We start from the raw sequence: 16,929 nt of genomic DNA on the forward strand, positions 1-16,929 counted from the left end.
TTGGGTTAGCAGCTAAGCCTGTGCTGGTTGGAGGTTAAAGCAATGGCTATAGCAGGAGACAGCTCTCCTGGTCTGAAGAGGTTATGAACTGCATGAAAATCCTCTGTTGAGCTTGGTGGAGGGAAGAGGTGTGCAGGGGGATAGATGAAGTCTGGCCTGGCTGGCTGCTTTCAAAAGGAAGGAGGATTTTGGATGTGTGGACTGACACCAGCCCCAGTCTGGCACTGAGATCCAGGAGGGTTTGATCCCAGTGATACTAGTCCAAAATCTCTTCCACCGTGAGATCAGCTGTAAGGCTGGGCATTGCTGAAGAGTCATCCTGTCACCAGTCTGGCAGGACACCACTTCTCAGCCTAACTGCAGCAGCAAGTGCCCATCCTTCCAAAAATCCACACAAATTCAGATGCTTTGTCCCGGGCTCCCTCCTTTGAAAACACTGCCCATCCTTCTGTCCGTCTGCACCAGAGAGGAAAGATCCCAGGGTGCCTGAAATAACAGCGACTTCTCTAAAACAACCCCCAGGGAGCCCCCCCATCTCTTTCACCCCCCTGCCCTGCCGCTGCTGGACAGCTGCACGCGAGGAGCCCGCAGCAAATTTGGGTGAAAAAGCGATGGCTTTTAGGACCCTGGGACCTCCGCCAAGGCTCAGGTAGGTCTGTCTCATTCGTCAGCCTCACTCAGTCGGATTCATTCACTCCAAGGGATGTGTGTGTGTGTGTGTGAGTGGTTTTCCTTCCTGGCTGCTGGCTGCGATCCTTCCAAGCTATGGGACTAAGAGTTTTCTCCGGGCGATGAGTGTCGGGCTGGGGCAGAGAGCGCTTTTCTTCTCTCTGGAAGAAAACAAGCCGTGAGGATACCTAAGGATGTGCTGCCCAGATGTGTTTCCTACCTCCGCCTTTCTCCTGGGACTGATGTGCTTGACAGCTTGCAGCAACTTTGCTAGGACTTCGGCAGACTTCTCAGGTAGGGGAGAAGTGCTGACCCAGCCGGGAGCTCTTTTTACGGTGTGCAGGGACAGCACAAGGAAAGTGGATGGGGAGCAGATCTGGGAGAGTTGTGCTGGGAGTGATTTTAATCCTTTTAAAGTAATCTGATGGAAAGGATCCTTCTGTAAGAGGATTTTGAGTTTGTTAAAAGCCTGCCTCAATAACCCTGAGCAAAACTGTTTCAGTGGAGTAGGATCTGAGTAACTTTGGGAACAGGGATGGGAAATGTTTTAACTTCTGTTTGTAGCTGGGTTTGTGCTGCCCTTCTCTGAGGAGTGAGTGAAAGGAGCTAGGTTAGGAGACTGGGATGGCTGAGGATGTAAGAGAAAGCTAACATAGAAATTTTAAGTGTTTTGTAATGGGCCAGATTCCTTTGCTCTTATATACATCTCCTGACTGTTTCAGAAGTCCCAAACTCAGAAAAAGGAAGCATTAGGTGCAGATTATGAATTATACTCAGCCTGTGATTGCTTAAAGCAGGATAAGATGCGTCTCATTTCTAAATATGTTGTAAAATAGGAAACTAAAACTATTCACAGCACTTGTTTTGAGTTGTGCACAGCAGTTAAATACACAGTGCTTTGAAGGTGGGGAGTCCTGTATAAGTTTTATAACTATGTGCAGCTGCTTCAGCTACTTTAAAATTAGCTTTCTGCATCTGTTCTTTGTGGATATGTGTATGAGTCAATGAAAACATACCAGGTCTCCTTTTGCAGTTGAGCAGGGTGATTATTTTGCTCAGGAATGGCTAGTGGGGTCGCTTTGCTTTTGGGATATCTGCCCTAACTTTGTGACCTAATGTGAAGTCTAGCCTGGCATGTCTTTTAGGTGAGTGTTGCAAAAGGAGCAGATAAGAGCTGCCAATTGCAGTTTGCTAATGGAAAAAGGCGTCCTTAGCAAGAGCTGAATCTCACTGGTTTCAACACATCACAACACTGCTGCTTGCTTTCTGGGAGTGTGTGTGTCTGTGTGCTGTGAGATTTGTGTTAGAAAGGAGGAGCTTGTGGCAGAGGGTGGGGGAAAGTATATATAGTAGCTTGAAGTCTTTTAATGGGAAGCTGAAGGGGGCTGACTTGCTTGTGATTCAGTCTCCTTTGGAGGCAGGACAATCCTGGGGGCTGCCATTCAAGGCAGATCTGCCTCTGAATGGGACAACTGAGAGTGTTCTATCTCCTCCCTTCTTGGCGATGAGCTTTCTCTGTGCTCCTCATTGCAACCACGTTAATACAAAAGGGGTGCATGGAGTGGGCACGACAGGGACAAGAGCTGTGATGGGAAAAGCTCAGCTTTTCTACAGTGCAGATACAGTTCCTCCCAGCCAGGCCAACTGATAAGCATTAAAAAAAACATGTACAGAGGTGTCCCATAGCAAGGATGCTTCACGCTGTGCCTACACCACACAGCCGGAGCAGCAGGCGCAAATTCCTTAGGTTTGGTGATGCTGGCACCGGGGGCAGATGCTGTCACTTACAAATAAAAACAAACCACTGAAAACAACATCAAATTTTCTGCAGCATTCAACTGTTCTGCCATGCCCTGGGACAAGAGGGGTGGTTTATAACCCTGTGTACCTGCACTGCAAGGTTGTACAAAGTTGATGCAGGGTCTGTAACCCCAACAATGCAATCTTCTGTGTTCCCACAAGTACCAAAATCTTCCACCAGGTCCAAGCCGTGTTTCCTAATAGCAGGCTTGGCAAGTGTCCCCAGTCATGTTGGACTGACTGTACCTTATGGGACAGGAAACATAATTTGCTGCAGGAAAGGGCTGTGCCCACTGTGTAGCAGCTCTAATAACGTCTTGCACGCTCAGGAGCTGTGTAGCCACAAGAAGAAAGTGGGTAGGGAAAGGAACAGCATGTACCAAATCACACGTTATGCTTCCCCAAAATATTTTACAAATGTCGGTGCTGAGAGCTCACACAGTAGTGGTGGTACAGCCCTGTTAACTCTTCCTACATGGTAGAGCTTTTTTTTTTTTGCTACTGTCACCCCTATAAATGAATTGTCAGCTAGTATAAGGAATAGAAAGGGGTAGCATACTTTGACCAGAATGGTTTCTAGCCATTTATTTGCTTTTTCTGTACTTTCGGATGTTCAGGGTTGTTCTCTGATATGGTTGGAGTTGAGCAGGTGAAGGTTTTGGGGGAACCTTATAACCTTACTTTATAACCTTACCATATGCCCACCTAAAGATGGAGCACATGAAACACAAATTGCATCCCAAGGAGATGAATGCATATCTATTGATTGCTGCTGAGGAACACAAGGCTTGATGTGATCCTTTGGAACGTTTTGGCAGCAGTTTGGCTGCTGCCAACTTATGGGAAGGAAATGACACAGCTCATGGGGATGGAAGGGTTTTTCCAGGTTGCAAATAGCAGTGGTGTCCCCAAAGAGAAACTGATGCTCTCCGGAGAATAATGTTTTTTAAACCCTGTAGACCTCATTCAGCCACACAACTTCTCTGGCTTCTCAGCTTGGTTTGGCTCAGCATGGCTGGGAGCTGCTGCTGGTGTAGGAGGAGACTACGTAGCTCCAGTCCTGGAAAGAAACAGTTTAGGGTCTTCAAGGTAAGCACCTCTTGGCTGCAGGAGAATTTCATAGGTCATGGAAAGGCCTCCCAGGGGGGTAAGCAGAGGCCCAGCAAGGTGAACTGTGTTGCCCACAGGAAAGCACAAACAGAAAAGGCAGAAATCTCCCTCACTGGGGCTCCCAGACCTGTGAGTGCATGGTCTCACTCTGCAGCTCCATCCCTCCTGTTTGCACAGCTCAAACACCACAACGAGTGCGTGTCATGCTGGGGACTGCTGCAATCCGAGATGTAAGAATTAAAATTCCTTTTAAGTGAAGTATTTGAACTATGTGGAGAGTTTTGGAGTTGTTTTCTTTAATAGTTCTTTAAACATTGACGTTTGCAGGAGGTTGTGGGGGTAGGAAGCAGGTCTTCGGGGAGCGAGTGGAGTAACCAGGCACTTTGCAGTCACTTCTTAAAAAAAAAAATAATAAAATAAAAGGCCTGGACTTTCTCTCTGTGGCTGCTTGTAGTATGGGCTCTTGATCTAATCTCATTGTGATTGCTTCTTGTGCTCAGGACTCAGTGTCATGGTGTGTCATGTACCCCTTATGTTCAAGGTGACGCTTGAAGACTCTGATGGGGTATGGGCAAGAGGCTGGTCTTTCAGCTCCCTGTGCTTTAACTGCAAAACACTTCATCCTAATCTCAGCCCTGGAAATGAACTCCCTGAAATCCCTGCTGGTTGATTAAACCTTTATTTTGGCCCTCTTCAATTCATGGTGGGAGTCCAAGACAAAGCAGTGGCTTCCTGTGCCATTGCCACTCTGCGTAGGCCCTGGGAGCTGGTAAGCACAAAGCTCACTCCTTAGACGTGTAGGATTAAAGAAAACAGGGCCCAAACTAGTCTTTGGTGCTAACTGAAAATGCAAGTGTTGAAAGTTTAGCCAACAGCTATTGCTCATACCCCATGTGCTGTCTCTAGCTCCAGCCATGGGGTTCCTTTTGCTGCCCTGCAGATAAATCATGCAAACACATGGTGACTTCTGCTCTGGCCACCACCAGCCACGGTGGCTGTTTAATTTCCAGTTGCATACCTACAGGGATTTAGACGTTATGGTGCCATGGCTGCTCCACTTCTTTCACCTCCTGCAGTAACTTTCCTGTTCATTAGCTAATTTCTGGATAGGACAGCAGTGGCATCAGATCTGTTCGATTGCCACGAATCTCATTGTAGTGGGGCCAGATCCTTTCACTACCACTGCAGAGCAGAAAAGGCTGTTCTGTGAACTCTACTCTTTGCAGATATCAGAGGATCCGCTGCAGGGAGCCACGCCAAAAACTTAGGGTTTCTAGGCATGGAAATAGCTTTGGTTGGGACTCGTGCCTTTTCTGACACAGGGGAACCCAGCTGCAGGACATAAAGCTGTAGGAAAAAACAGCCCCGGTAGAGTTGCTCCCCCCGGGCCCACTTTAATATTTATGTTCTTTGCATTATATTTGGCACGAGCAGGATCTGAGCAGCACTTTGCTTAAGGGAGCTGACCCGGCACAGAGCCAGATGAATCCTGATAACTCCATCCACGCCCTGCAGGTGAGCCCTGGGTAGCTTTCGGGAGCTTTCCCTGGAGGCTCTTCCTGGCTTTGAAAGCACAAAGATTTTTTTGTTGGTGATGTGTTTTTTTTTTTTTTTTTTTTTCCCCAAGAATGGCAGGTTTCAAGTGAAAGCTGCTTTTGCCACTTCCCTGCTAATTGGCTCAGGGTGTTTGTTGGAGCTGCTGAGGGCTGGAGTTGGGAGGGGAAAGGCTCTTCTCCCTGATTGCGTTTAATCAGCCCACAATAAAGGCAATTTGTTTGACAAGCCCATTCACCAAATTATCACCCAAATCTACATGCTAACAGCTTCTGAATGGCTTTAGTCAGACTTTGATATTGGTTTTGGAGTGCTGAATGGGTCGATAGTGTCAAGAGGGGGGGGCATGGGGACAGGATTTCCATGTGTTGAAAGCTGCACGCTGCAAACGGGGGATTTTTGAGAGAAAGGCAGATACAATTTCTCTTTCAGCGCAGTGGTGTAACTCAGTAATGAGGTCTGTGCTTTTGACCCTAAGGGCAAACAGACGCATTTTGGACTTTGTTTAAAGGCTGGGCTGAACCCAGACCACCTCTGTACCTTCTCCTTATGAAGGGCCCTGGAGAATGAGGTTGGAAGGACCTCAGGCTGCTGCTCGGAGAGGTTTTTGCCCCAGGCAATGTTTTCCTCCTCAGCTGGAGGCCCTATAATCCAGCCCATCCATCACAGCTGTGTGGGCTGAGGGAGGCCTGTGCTGGGACAAAGAAATTCTCCTTTTGCAGAGGTGACAAATTCCAAAACCTCATGGAAGCCACTTAAAAAACAGCTTGGGCCTCTTCTGATGACATCCTGGAGACATGGCTTCATGGTGCACTGTGTCAGCAAGGCCTGGGGAGCTGAAGGAGGGTGCCAGGCTCTGGCAGCAGGAGCTGAGCAGCTCTCCCGAGGGGAAGGTGTGTTGGGTTTTGTCTGCAGCTCTGCCTGTCAATGGGCAGAGAGCTGAGCAGTGCTGGAGGAGGAAATCAATGGGAGGACGTCAATTGGAAGCACAAACCTGGGGCTGTCTCAGTGCCTCAGGCTTGTCCCAGTTTGTCAGCAGGGATGCTGCTTTGTGAGCATCTACAGACTTTGTTAGGCCAGGGTTTATGTGCTCTGTGCCCCTGTCCTGAGGCACACTGTAGAAAACAGCAGGGATTTCCCAATGCTTATAATGTTGTGAGGGGGAACTGACTCTCACAATGTTCAGATTAGTTTTCCTCACAGCTAAAGGGGGCCAAACTGAATTTTGGGAATAGAAATGTGCTTCTGATTGTCTTTGTGGTCCTGGGCTGTGCTGAGAGGTGCAGCTGCCACACAGCAGTGGCAGGTCTGTGTTTGTGCCCCCAGCAGGAGGAGGCACCACAGGGGAAAGGAAGATGGGGTTGCTGTGGGTGCCAGGGTGTCTCGTGAGGGGTCTGTGTGAAACCTCGTGTCTGCAATGACTTCCAGCCTTGGTGAGCCATATTCAAGAGCCACATGCATGCATCTGACTCGCATCATGTGGAAATCCACGGTTCCTGCCATCAGGGCTGTCAGCAGGGGCCAAGGGTCCCCAGGGATCCCAAGTGGCAGTGTTTAAACAGCACCTGCTAAATGCTGTGGCCCAGAAACTGATCCACTGATGGAAACTTTTGTCAGTACTGGGAACACTTCAGTTAATTCGTATTATTAAAACAAACAAACAAACAAACAAACAAAAAACACAAATCACTATGGTAATTTTAACCATACACTTTTAATAAATGTCTCAGGTTATCTGTACCCAGGGGAAGCTGTTTTGTGCACAGTCTATTCCAGCAAAATGCCCTTGCAGCATTCATCCCACGTCTGTGTGTTGTTAGGGATACGAATGCTGAAGAATTAAAGAAAGCAAACGTTTATGTCCTCAGGTAAAATGTGTTCCCTGATTTAAGTCTCTGTGAAAGCAGATTTCATAAATCACAAATCGTTTGTTCAATTCAAAAAATAAATAGTGGGAATTTTAATGTATCACCTTCTCAACTGAGATACTTTGGTGCTAAAGTAATAATTTTAGCTGCGGGGGACAGAATAAGCTTGGTCTCTGGGCAGAGAACGTACATTTTTACATTTGGCACTTCTTCTGATCCTTTTGGTGATGCTAATTTAAGTCTGGCCTGCTCTCCCAAACTGCCTGGTGTTCAGAACTGAGAATTGAAGTGTGCTGCACTTAGGTGGCCAACACCAGGGCTGTTTACGTGCTGTACTTGCTGCTCGTGCTTGGCATGTATGTGCACGTAGAGATTGAACTTTCTGCTTTCTGATCCAAGACAGCAATCCCAGTCCCTGTGGGGGACTGTTTGAAGTAACTGCCCTGGTGTGGCGTGATGTGTGGTAGTGTTTTCTTTTTTTTCCATTTTTTTTTTCTCCCTGTCATTCCTTTTTATTTAGGTGCCCAAGACCTTCACAGACTCAGTCCCTTTCTGATTTATGAGAAATATAAGGCTGTGTGCAGGAACAGACCCAATGTGCCGCTCAAAGTAGTGTAGAGTATTTTTGGTCAGGTTGGTTTGTGATACTACAAAGTTCCTTGTGCCCTTGCCAGTGTGCCTCATCGATAAGGTACTGCTGTTGTCCCTTGGAAAAAGCACAAAAATCCTAGACAGGCAAGGGCCAAATTCTGCTCGGCTGTGAGGCAACTTTGCTGACTTGCTTTGTAGGGTGCACAGAAGTTAATCCCAACTCATCTTCTTGCTGATTAAATCTGATATAGAGGTAATAATTGAGAATATTTTTAAGAGAACTGCTTGACTTAAGAGAACTGCTTGGAAGACGTACGAAGAATGGCTGAGGTCACTGGGCCTGTTCAGCCTGGAGAAGAGGAGGCTGAGGGGAGACCTCATCACAGTCTACAACTTCCTCGTAAGGGGGTGTCGAGAGGCAGGAGACCTTTTCTCCATTAACGTCAGTGACAGGACCCGTGGGAACGGGGTTAAGCTGAGGCAGGGGAAATTTAGGCTTGACATCAGGAGGGGGATCTTCACAGAGAGGGTGGTTGCACACTGGAACAGGCTCCCCAGGGAAGTGGTCACTGCACCGAGCCTGTCTGAATTTAAGAAGAGATTGGACTGTGCACTTAGTCACATGGTCTGAACTTTTGGGTAGACCTGTGCGGTGTCAAGAGTTGGACTTGATGATCCTTAAGGGTCCCTTCCAACTCAGGATATTCTATGATTCTATGATTCTATGACTTACCTGTTATTATTAGTTACCTAGCTGTTCTTTTTGCCTGAGGAAAGATAGAGAGTTGTGTCTCCCTCAGTTTGGGTTTGGGCTGATCCAAGTATGCCTAGCTCAGCTCACTAACAAGATATGAGCTTGTTCGTAGTAATTAATATATGTATATCTGCTCTTTCGGGGGTGCTTAATGTTTGGCTGCCTGGAACCCACTGCGTGTCTTTTCATGTCAGAAAGGCAATGATGGCTTGGCTGTTCTGAGATGCACGGTAAAATAAACCTTGAGTGGGGCTTTTCAAATATACCTTGTGCCCTTGAATGGAATTAATGGATGCTGTGGTATCGGTTTTGATGGGGTTCCCTTGGATGTTAAGGCTTGGTGTACAATAATCACTCTTGGCACCATCTGGATCCTGGCATGAAGACGGAGCAGCATGTATGGGATTTGCAGCTGGGGAACTCTGAGTGGTAGGGTTTCAGAAGTGAACATGAACTAACAGATGGATTTAGCATACTGCAGAAGAATTTGCAGTAGATGTTGTCCCAGCACTTTAGTTGTGGTGGGCAGGGACGATCACATACATCTGCGGGTGAAGTATCCCACATCAGTTGAAAGATTTAAGCAAAGACTCTCCTTTTTTAATAGCAATTTCAGAGAAAGCCTAGAGACCTGGAGCCCAAGAAGCTTTATCAGCCACCTACAACCTAAGAACTTCCATAACTACATTCGTGTGTCACCTTTTGACATGGTATTGACATACTAGGTGCTAGCAGAAACACTCGTCACTCCTTCAGCAGCCCACAAAAGCATCAAAATGTCAAGGGTGTGAACGTGGGCTGTCTTCAGATGTGTTTTGCTGTCCTACGACAGACCAGGTACCTGATGGTGGTACTAAGGACCATTCAGACCACCTACTTGGAGACCCCCTATGTGATCATGTTTTATTTTCATCTGCTATCAGATTGTTTCTGCTTGTGGTTTTGCTGCTGGATTTTATCAACATGTGTTGTATCAGCCTCGAGGGTTTAAAATGGGCTTTTGCTCCTACAAGTAAATATAAAAACAAACATAGAAGTGGGGAGATTTTTCCTGTGTTTTTTTTTTTTTTTTTTTTTTTTTTTTTTTTTTTTTTGGTATTGTTTTGTGGGCTGGGGTGACCTGCATCCTGTGCCTGGGACCTGTGAGCTCAGCTGTGATCCTTTATTGCTTGCTCCTCTGCATTGCTACTAAGGGTGCTCCATGGCAGATGCTATTTCTGGCATTAATTTCCCATGTTTGCTGTGTTTTTGCAAAGGCTTTTGGCTCGCGTGTTTTCCCTTGAAGCTGTGTCGGGGCCAAGAGCACAGACTGTCAGTGCAATTAGGCTGATAGGTGGTAACTTGAGCTGCTGTAGATGGATTGTGTTCAGTTTTGGGCCCCAGTCTTTGGGAAACCTCTTACCCCTGTGGTCTGTGTGGGGCCTGTGAGTGCAATGCTCCCGTGGCCCCGCCAATGTCTGTAAGGTGCTACAGGACAAAAATCTCTCCTTTGGTTTTGGAAAAGTTTATCGTTTCTGCTTAATATTCAAAAACTGCATTAAAGATGTAAGTTAAGAAATACTAAAATTAAGGTAGCTACTTGAATCCATCCCTTTAGGTTGTTTGGATTTTATTATTTACACTGAGTTACTCTTTAATGAGTGTGTATTACTGTTCCTCCACTTCCTGTCCCCTGTGGACATCTTGCCCAGTGCCCAATCCAGCTGCCTCCAACTTGATCATTTGTTTTACCTTCAGGTTTCTTATGGCCCCAGAGCCTTATTTACCATGTGCTATTTAAACCCGATTCTGCTTGCTGTGAGTGCTGGCAAACAGGGATGTAGTTACCTGTCCAGCCCTCCTGGAAGGAGAAGCTGGGGTGTTATCTGCATTGCACAGATGAGGATCTAAGAGGTTAGCGTCAAGACCTCTAACTTCTCAATTTGGGGCACTAGGAACTGGCAAATTTTTCAGAGGTTTTTCAGGATCTATTTTTTTGCCTCCAGGAGCAGCCGGTGCCCCTTATCCACCCTCTCAAGCTGTGACAGGCAGGAAGAAATACATGGTTGCTGGTGCTTGATCCACAGTTCCATCTCCAGCACTGTAATGAGCATCTGCAAAAAAACAAAAACAAAAACAACAAACAAACAAACAAAAAAAGCTTAAGATGAGCATTACGGTTGCACATAGCTAAGTGTTTGGGTTTAGACCTGGTAGACATCTAAATGCCATGTAGCTCCTTGCCCACTTCCCCCTCCAGTGGGTTGGGGAAGAGGAAAGGAAGAGTAAAAGAAAGAAAGCTCATGTGCTATGATAAAAATAATTGAACAAGTGAAGGAGAAGTGGAAGAAGAGAGAAAGAAAACAAAATAAGTTTTTACAGAGGCAAAAGGCAGAGGCAATTTGTTGCTACCTCTCATGGGCAGACTGATGTCCCTGAGCAGTTCTTGAGCAAAATTTGGTTGACCTCCCTGAACTACCCTCCTATCCATTTATTGCTGAGTATGACATTATATGGCATGGGATATGTTTTTAGTAAGTTTGGGTCATTTACCTGGTTGTGTCCCCTCCCAGCATCTTGTGCATCCCCAGTCTATTCACTGGGGCATGGAACAAGGTGAGAAATGGGGGAGGCTTTAATGCAGTGCAAACACTGCTCAGCAACAGCTAAAACATTGGTGTGTTTGGGTCACTAATCAAAACCACAACACCATACAGGCAGCCATTTAAAAAACAAAACAAAACCAAATAAAAACAAACAAAAAACTTAATTCCATCCCAGCCCAACCCTGTACAGTAAGGAAGGGGCAACGTTACACCTAGGTTTCATAGGCAATATAAACTAGGGGTGGATATGATAACAAGCTTCTAGTTGTTGGTGGGTACAGTCTGAACCCATGAAGTGCAGTTGTAAGAAAGGTCTGGTTTTGAATAACTTTATTTATTTATTTATTTATTTATTTACTTTTATTTTAGAACAGTCGCACTTTGGGGGTTGCTTCATTTAGGATGAGCTAACAGTACTTAAAGTTGGGTAACAAATGTGGGGTCAGTCCCTAGAACATGCTCCTTCTAAATGAGGTTTGAAGACATTATCCCTCCATGTTTTTGTTTGTTTCTTTTCACAGGCGAAAAATGTAAATGTGCCTATTCAAAGGCACAAATACAGATCCTCTGGTGCAGGTGATATCGCTAAAATGGAGCCCCTGGGATTTGTCTGGTTTAATTTATCTCTGGATTTTCATTGTGTGGGTAACCCCTTGGAAAGTGAGGTTGTTGATCTGCCTGCTTCCAAAGCACGTCAGTTTCTTCATGCATCCTTTGTAAAGGGGCTGCTTCTGTTGTGTTAACACTGTTTGCTTCCTGGTTTATGTGCTCAAGCTGAATTCCAGCTCAAAGAGGTTAAAGCTTTATAAAAGTGAGTTGAGCAGGGAAGTGGCTCCACAGTTGATGATGAAGCACACACATCTGTGACCCACGCTGTGCTCACATGTTAGTTTATTGTTAGCCTCACAATAATGGATAGTGCTGGGTTTTGTTCAGCTAAACAACTTTGATGGAATGAATTGTATAGAAAAAAAGAATAGATGAAGCCTGGCTGTTATTTGCCAAAACATTCTTTGTTTTAGCTGTGTTGTGTGGGACACAGAACTCCCAGAAGAGGACAGTCTCTCTTCTATTGCAGCCAAGGGAAGCTGGTTGGCTGAGCAGGGAGGCAGAGAAAGAAGTTCAGTAAGAAGGGGTGAAAATAAATAATGTGATTCTTCCTGCCCTTTGGGTTTGCTCGTCCCTAGCTGTTAGCCCAGTCTTTCTCTTTGGCTGTAGGAGTAGAGGCCCTGCTACACCACCGAGTTGCCCTGCAATGTGATTGGTGCCATTTGGCTGGGATTTGGTTCAGCTTTATGTACTCAGGTAGCTGTTGATACATTTTGGCAATAGAAAATGCCTCCTTCTAGCTGATGGAGTGTAAAGGTCTAGCAGGAAGCTGTATGTGTGGTGGCAGACAATCAATTTTTCTTGCTGGTTAAGTGCAAATCACTTCTTACTTCTCTCTCTAACATCCATATATGTCCATATAATTGGAGGGCAGGGTTCAAGTTCAAACCGATAAGATTATTTTGCCTCCCTAAGCTGCATGACAATAGCAAATTAAGTCATGGACCTCCTTTTTCTGTAATGGGAACCAATCTCATTAGAAACAGAGCTGGATTAATGGAGAGCCCAATCTACCGTACAGATACGCTTTCTGACCCCAGCAGGCCTGAAGTGCCTTTTGTTCACTCCAGGCTTCTCTACATTTTCCCATCGCCTACACATCACCTAGGTGGAGCTGGTGGTGATTGTTCCTCCTCAAGTAAAGCCTGCTGGGGGTGAAAAGGAAGATGATCGGCCAGCGCGGTATCACAATTTGAATGACAAAGTGATTTTTAAAAAATGTTTCTCTTAATTTAAACTGTTGGAGTACAAAACTGATGAAGGTGCCTGTTGCAGGGTATTGGAGATAAAGAGCTCTTCTTTGCTGGTTTGACCTGTGAGACAGAAGTTCCTCTTCTGCTTCTCAGCATTGCCCTCTACTACAGATCAAAACATCTCGGACCCTTTTACATCAACCTCTCCAATATCTGGTCACAGGAAGCTAGCTCCTTCTATTGGGGGAAGAAAAAGACAAACTTTTCCACCCATGACCTGAGTTGCTTCTCTCTGTCCTTCCTGGTTCAGTTCCATGCTGGTGTAGCATGTGCTGCTGTTATTTGCTTGCTTCCCTTCTTTACATCCTTAAGTTCTTCTTTTGGGATCCACTCTGTCTGTCTGTCTATCTACTTATTTATATTACACATATTTATTCCCCTTCTGAGATCACTCTACTCTGGGGGATTAGATATACAGTCCTGGCTGGTTCCAGCTGCTCCCATGAAATGCAACCACATTACATATGCAGAGGGAATAATCCCAACAGCTTCCTGGGTTGAGAGCTTTTCCTGATCCTTAAGGAACTCCTTGTGCCATGGCATCTCTCCTGCATCCTATTTCTTTGACTGATATTGGAGGTCTTGCCTGGAGCTTGACTCCTGGCTGGAAGTCCAAACCTTGCAGCACACTGGCAGGCTGGGCAGATTGGACAGTGTTGGAAAATGACACCAGGGAAAGAATGAGCCTGGCCAGATACTGTAATAATTTGCTGTTGATCAGCCTGGAGGCTAATGATTAATTTGTGAGGAGCCCTTACTTGTGTGTAATTCCATTTAAAGCAGCATGACTATTCACATAAGGCAGGGTTGACTTCTCTTTATGCCCACTCCTCATTAATCAGATTTATTTATTTATTTTAATGAGTCATTAGCAAAAACAAGGGTTAATCAGGATAATTAATACTTCTAAACTGTAGTATTTCACCAGCCAGTCTGCAAATAGGGCATTGCAGCTGAAGAAACCAATCTGTTTTCTGTGCATGTTAAAATTCTGGATATATTTTAAGGTTTCTCAGAAAGGCCAGAACAATGCAACACCCTTTGACAATAGCAATCTCTTCATGGTGGAGTCTGAGCAAGCATTCAGTCCCTTTCCTTCTGGGATTACTCATTTCCTTTTTTTTTTTTTCTTTCTCCTGAAATGAAAACAATGTTCCCCCAAAAGCACAACTTCTGCCGTGCTGACAGAGCCAGGCCCTGTCACTGTCAGTCAGGCGTTGGGTGGGACATTGTCTTCTCATTTCCCCCCTCTAAGCTGCAGCTCAGAGAGGAAAAAAAAGAAATAGAAAGCAACAAAGAAACCCTTTTCAGACATTGTTTTATTGCTGTCAGAAATAACTAATGCCCACCCTGAATTTCACTCGGTGTTTTTTTTTTTTTTTTTTTTTTTTAAAAGGCTTCCATCCTTTATATGCACAGGGGAGAGCAAGACACATGGGAAAGAAATCATGTTCAATGAAATGAAATGCCATCAAGCAAACTAGAGGCACAAACCACGGGTCTCCTGGTGTCTGGGGCTGTAGCCCCAGGCCTGGTTCAAGTGTGAGGAGAGCCCGTGATTAAAGAGACTGTTCCAGGCCTCCTGTGTGTTCCGGCCCCAAAGCTTGCTGTGAGAGCCTGGCTGTAGGCCTGAGCCTCTGTTTTCCTGCCTGTCCCAATTGATTACTGCTCCCAAGTGTCTCCATGTGTTTTTTTGCTACAGCTTGATTCCTTGTAGTTATTTTCACTATGAGGGTGGATGCCCAGGCTGCCCCAATGAGCTGTGGGTGCCCCATCCCTGGCAGTGCCCGAGGCCAGGCTGGACGGGGCTGGGGGCAGCCTGGGCTGGTGGGAGGTGTCCCTGCCATGGCAGGGATTGGGACTGGATGGCCTTTAAGGTCCCTTCTAACCTAAACCATTCTGTGATCCTTTGATTTTTGGAGCTCAGCTCCCATAATTAGATTTTTGTGACTTCCAAGGAGCTTTGGTGCTGGGAAGTTGTGGAGTGTTTGTACTACCCCATGAATGTTCTCCCACACTTCTCTCAGTGCAAAAGTAGGACTATATATATATAAAAAAAAAACGTAAAAAAAAAGTGGATGAGCAGCTTGATAGGCCTGAACCTGCTTATTTCTCTTGTACGAGGGGGTTAACACAGCATGAGACAGCTCCAGCTTTGGGCTGGGGAGAGGCTGCAGGTGGAGCTGGCAGGGGGCAGGTGCAGCTGACAGGAGGCATTTGATAAGCAGTGGTAGCTCATGAAGGTTAAAAGCAAGCTCAAATGGAGCAGACAGTGGATTTATCCACATTTATGAGGTTTGCCAGCAAATGCTTTTGGTGAGACACTGCTTCAGCAAGTTGCTCACGTGTAAGACACCATGGTGGTTGCCTGAATATCTGAAGAAAAGTAAAAGTGCAGCTGGGGCTGGCGGGATCCTTTCCTTTGGCAGCTGGGCCTGATGACAGAGGTCTCTGATGTTACCTCCACTAGCATCCCTTCTTGCAGAGGTGATAGAGTGAAACACTTCTACTTCCTCACTGTGTCCAGTCCTGTCCTGTCCTCTCCTCTCCCCAGTAAGAAGTCAGGATGTGCTTGGTCCAAATTTTACCCTTTGTCTTTAAAAGAACCAAATCAGATGGACTCATCTTGATTATAAGAGATTTAAGATTTGTCTTTCAACTCAGGCCTGTCCCTTTGTTCAAAATTCTTCTGCTGGGTGAAAACTAGTTTTCTGCTGTGGGGTTAGTGAGGGCTGGAGGATGCTGTTAGTACCCTGAGAGGGATGCTGTCCAAGTATCCATGCCTGCTGGATGCAGAGTTGCCTTTTCAAGCCCCTCTCAGCTTTATCAGTGTTGGGGGATTAGTAAGGAAGAACATTTTGGGGTCTGCTTGCCAAAGGGGCCCAAGCAACGAAATGGTGGATATGGAAGGAGCCTGGCTAGATGCATGACCCCTTGGGACTTTCTAGCCCATTTCCTAGCATTGCTTTCTTGCAGAGCCTGAAGCTGCCTCCATCCCAGCCCTATATCATTGGCTTAATGGCAGCACTGATGGATGTGGAGAGGGTCTGATGCTTTTTCCCTGAACACTTGGCCTGGTGGTGTTGGGGCGAGAGTGAGGTCAAAACCCTTTTCTGCTCTTGAAGGAGTGACTATCAAAGGGCAATAACTTTCCATTTAGGGCTTTTTCCATTGGTGACAATGGGCCTGATTTGCATTGTAGAAAAGCTGTCATGTAAATAGTGCCTGCTCATGCGATAACAAAGCTCAGCTGTGCTCAATCCCCCGTGGGATGTGCAGTTTAGATATGAGGGATGTGGAAGGCACACATCACGAAACGTGGTGGGGAGAGGCATGGAAATGTCTGCCTGATGGTGTACTTAAACTGAGATTGAGCATACGGGAAATTGGTGGGTAGGGATGGAAATTTGCTCTTCCAGACTGCTGTCCACCTGAGTCTTGCTTGGGGAGCATCCAGCTTTCTGGATGCCCAGGCATGCGTAAAGCTCTGTGCAGTCTGAGTGCTCTGGTGAAGGCTGTCTTGTTCTCACTCTGATGGCTTGTTTGTGCTAGTGCTTCAGTGATAAATCATTACTGGTGTTTCTAACGAGGCTTTTCAGACAGCTCTGGAAACTTTAAAACGTGCAGTAGTAAGGTAGAGGTGGAGGTAAAACACCTCGGAGGCTTGGTTTGCCTCCAAGGCAGGAAGGGCCAGGTGCTTTTTTGTTCATGACTTAACTCTAAAGTTTCTAGCTTTATAGAAAGCCATTTCTATAAATGGCTTTCCTCCCATTTCTCCCTCTAGTTTTGAATTTACTACAGGTCTCCAAGTAACACGTTCAAGCACACTCAATAAATCTATCAAATAATTCACAGCTGCATGGCATTGATCATTCATAGCTGTACAGGCATTTCACCATAATAAATACCAACAGTATTTTGCAGATGGAGAAACTGAGTCTCAGACTATGGGATTTGGTTTCATTTAACTGTACGAAAGACACCTTCATCCCACCTAAGCTTTTCCTTTGGACTTCTAGCACATACACCATCTGAGTTGCATTACATCTACATCTGGAGATGAGGGGCATCCCAGGATTTCTGGTTCCTCTCCATTGACCTACAGAAGGTCCAGACAGCTGGCTCAGACCAGACAG

At 45.9% G+C, this 16,929-nt stretch overlaps 1 protein-coding gene across 2 annotated transcripts in view; it reads left to right on the forward strand.

Annotated features, from left to right (window-relative positions):
* Positions 1 to 816: 816 nt before the first annotated feature.
* EVA1A (eva-1 homolog A, regulator of programmed cell death) overlaps positions 817 to 16,929 on the forward strand; it is a 199,027-nt gene continuing 182,914 nt past the window's right edge. For both annotated transcript variants that reach the window (XM_082755731.1, XM_082755732.1), the window contains exon 1: positions 817 to 963. In XM_082755731.1, coding sequence (XP_082611857.1) covers positions 864 to 963 — 100 coding nt within the window. In that variant the 5' untranslated portion in view covers positions 817 to 863. The remainder of the gene's footprint in view (positions 964 to 16,929) is intronic.

Source organism: Aythya marila, assembly GCF_965140915.1.
Source record: "Aythya marila genome assembly, chromosome: 3".
NCBI classification, from domain to species: Eukaryota; Metazoa; Chordata; class Aves; order Anseriformes; family Anatidae; genus Aythya; species Aythya marila.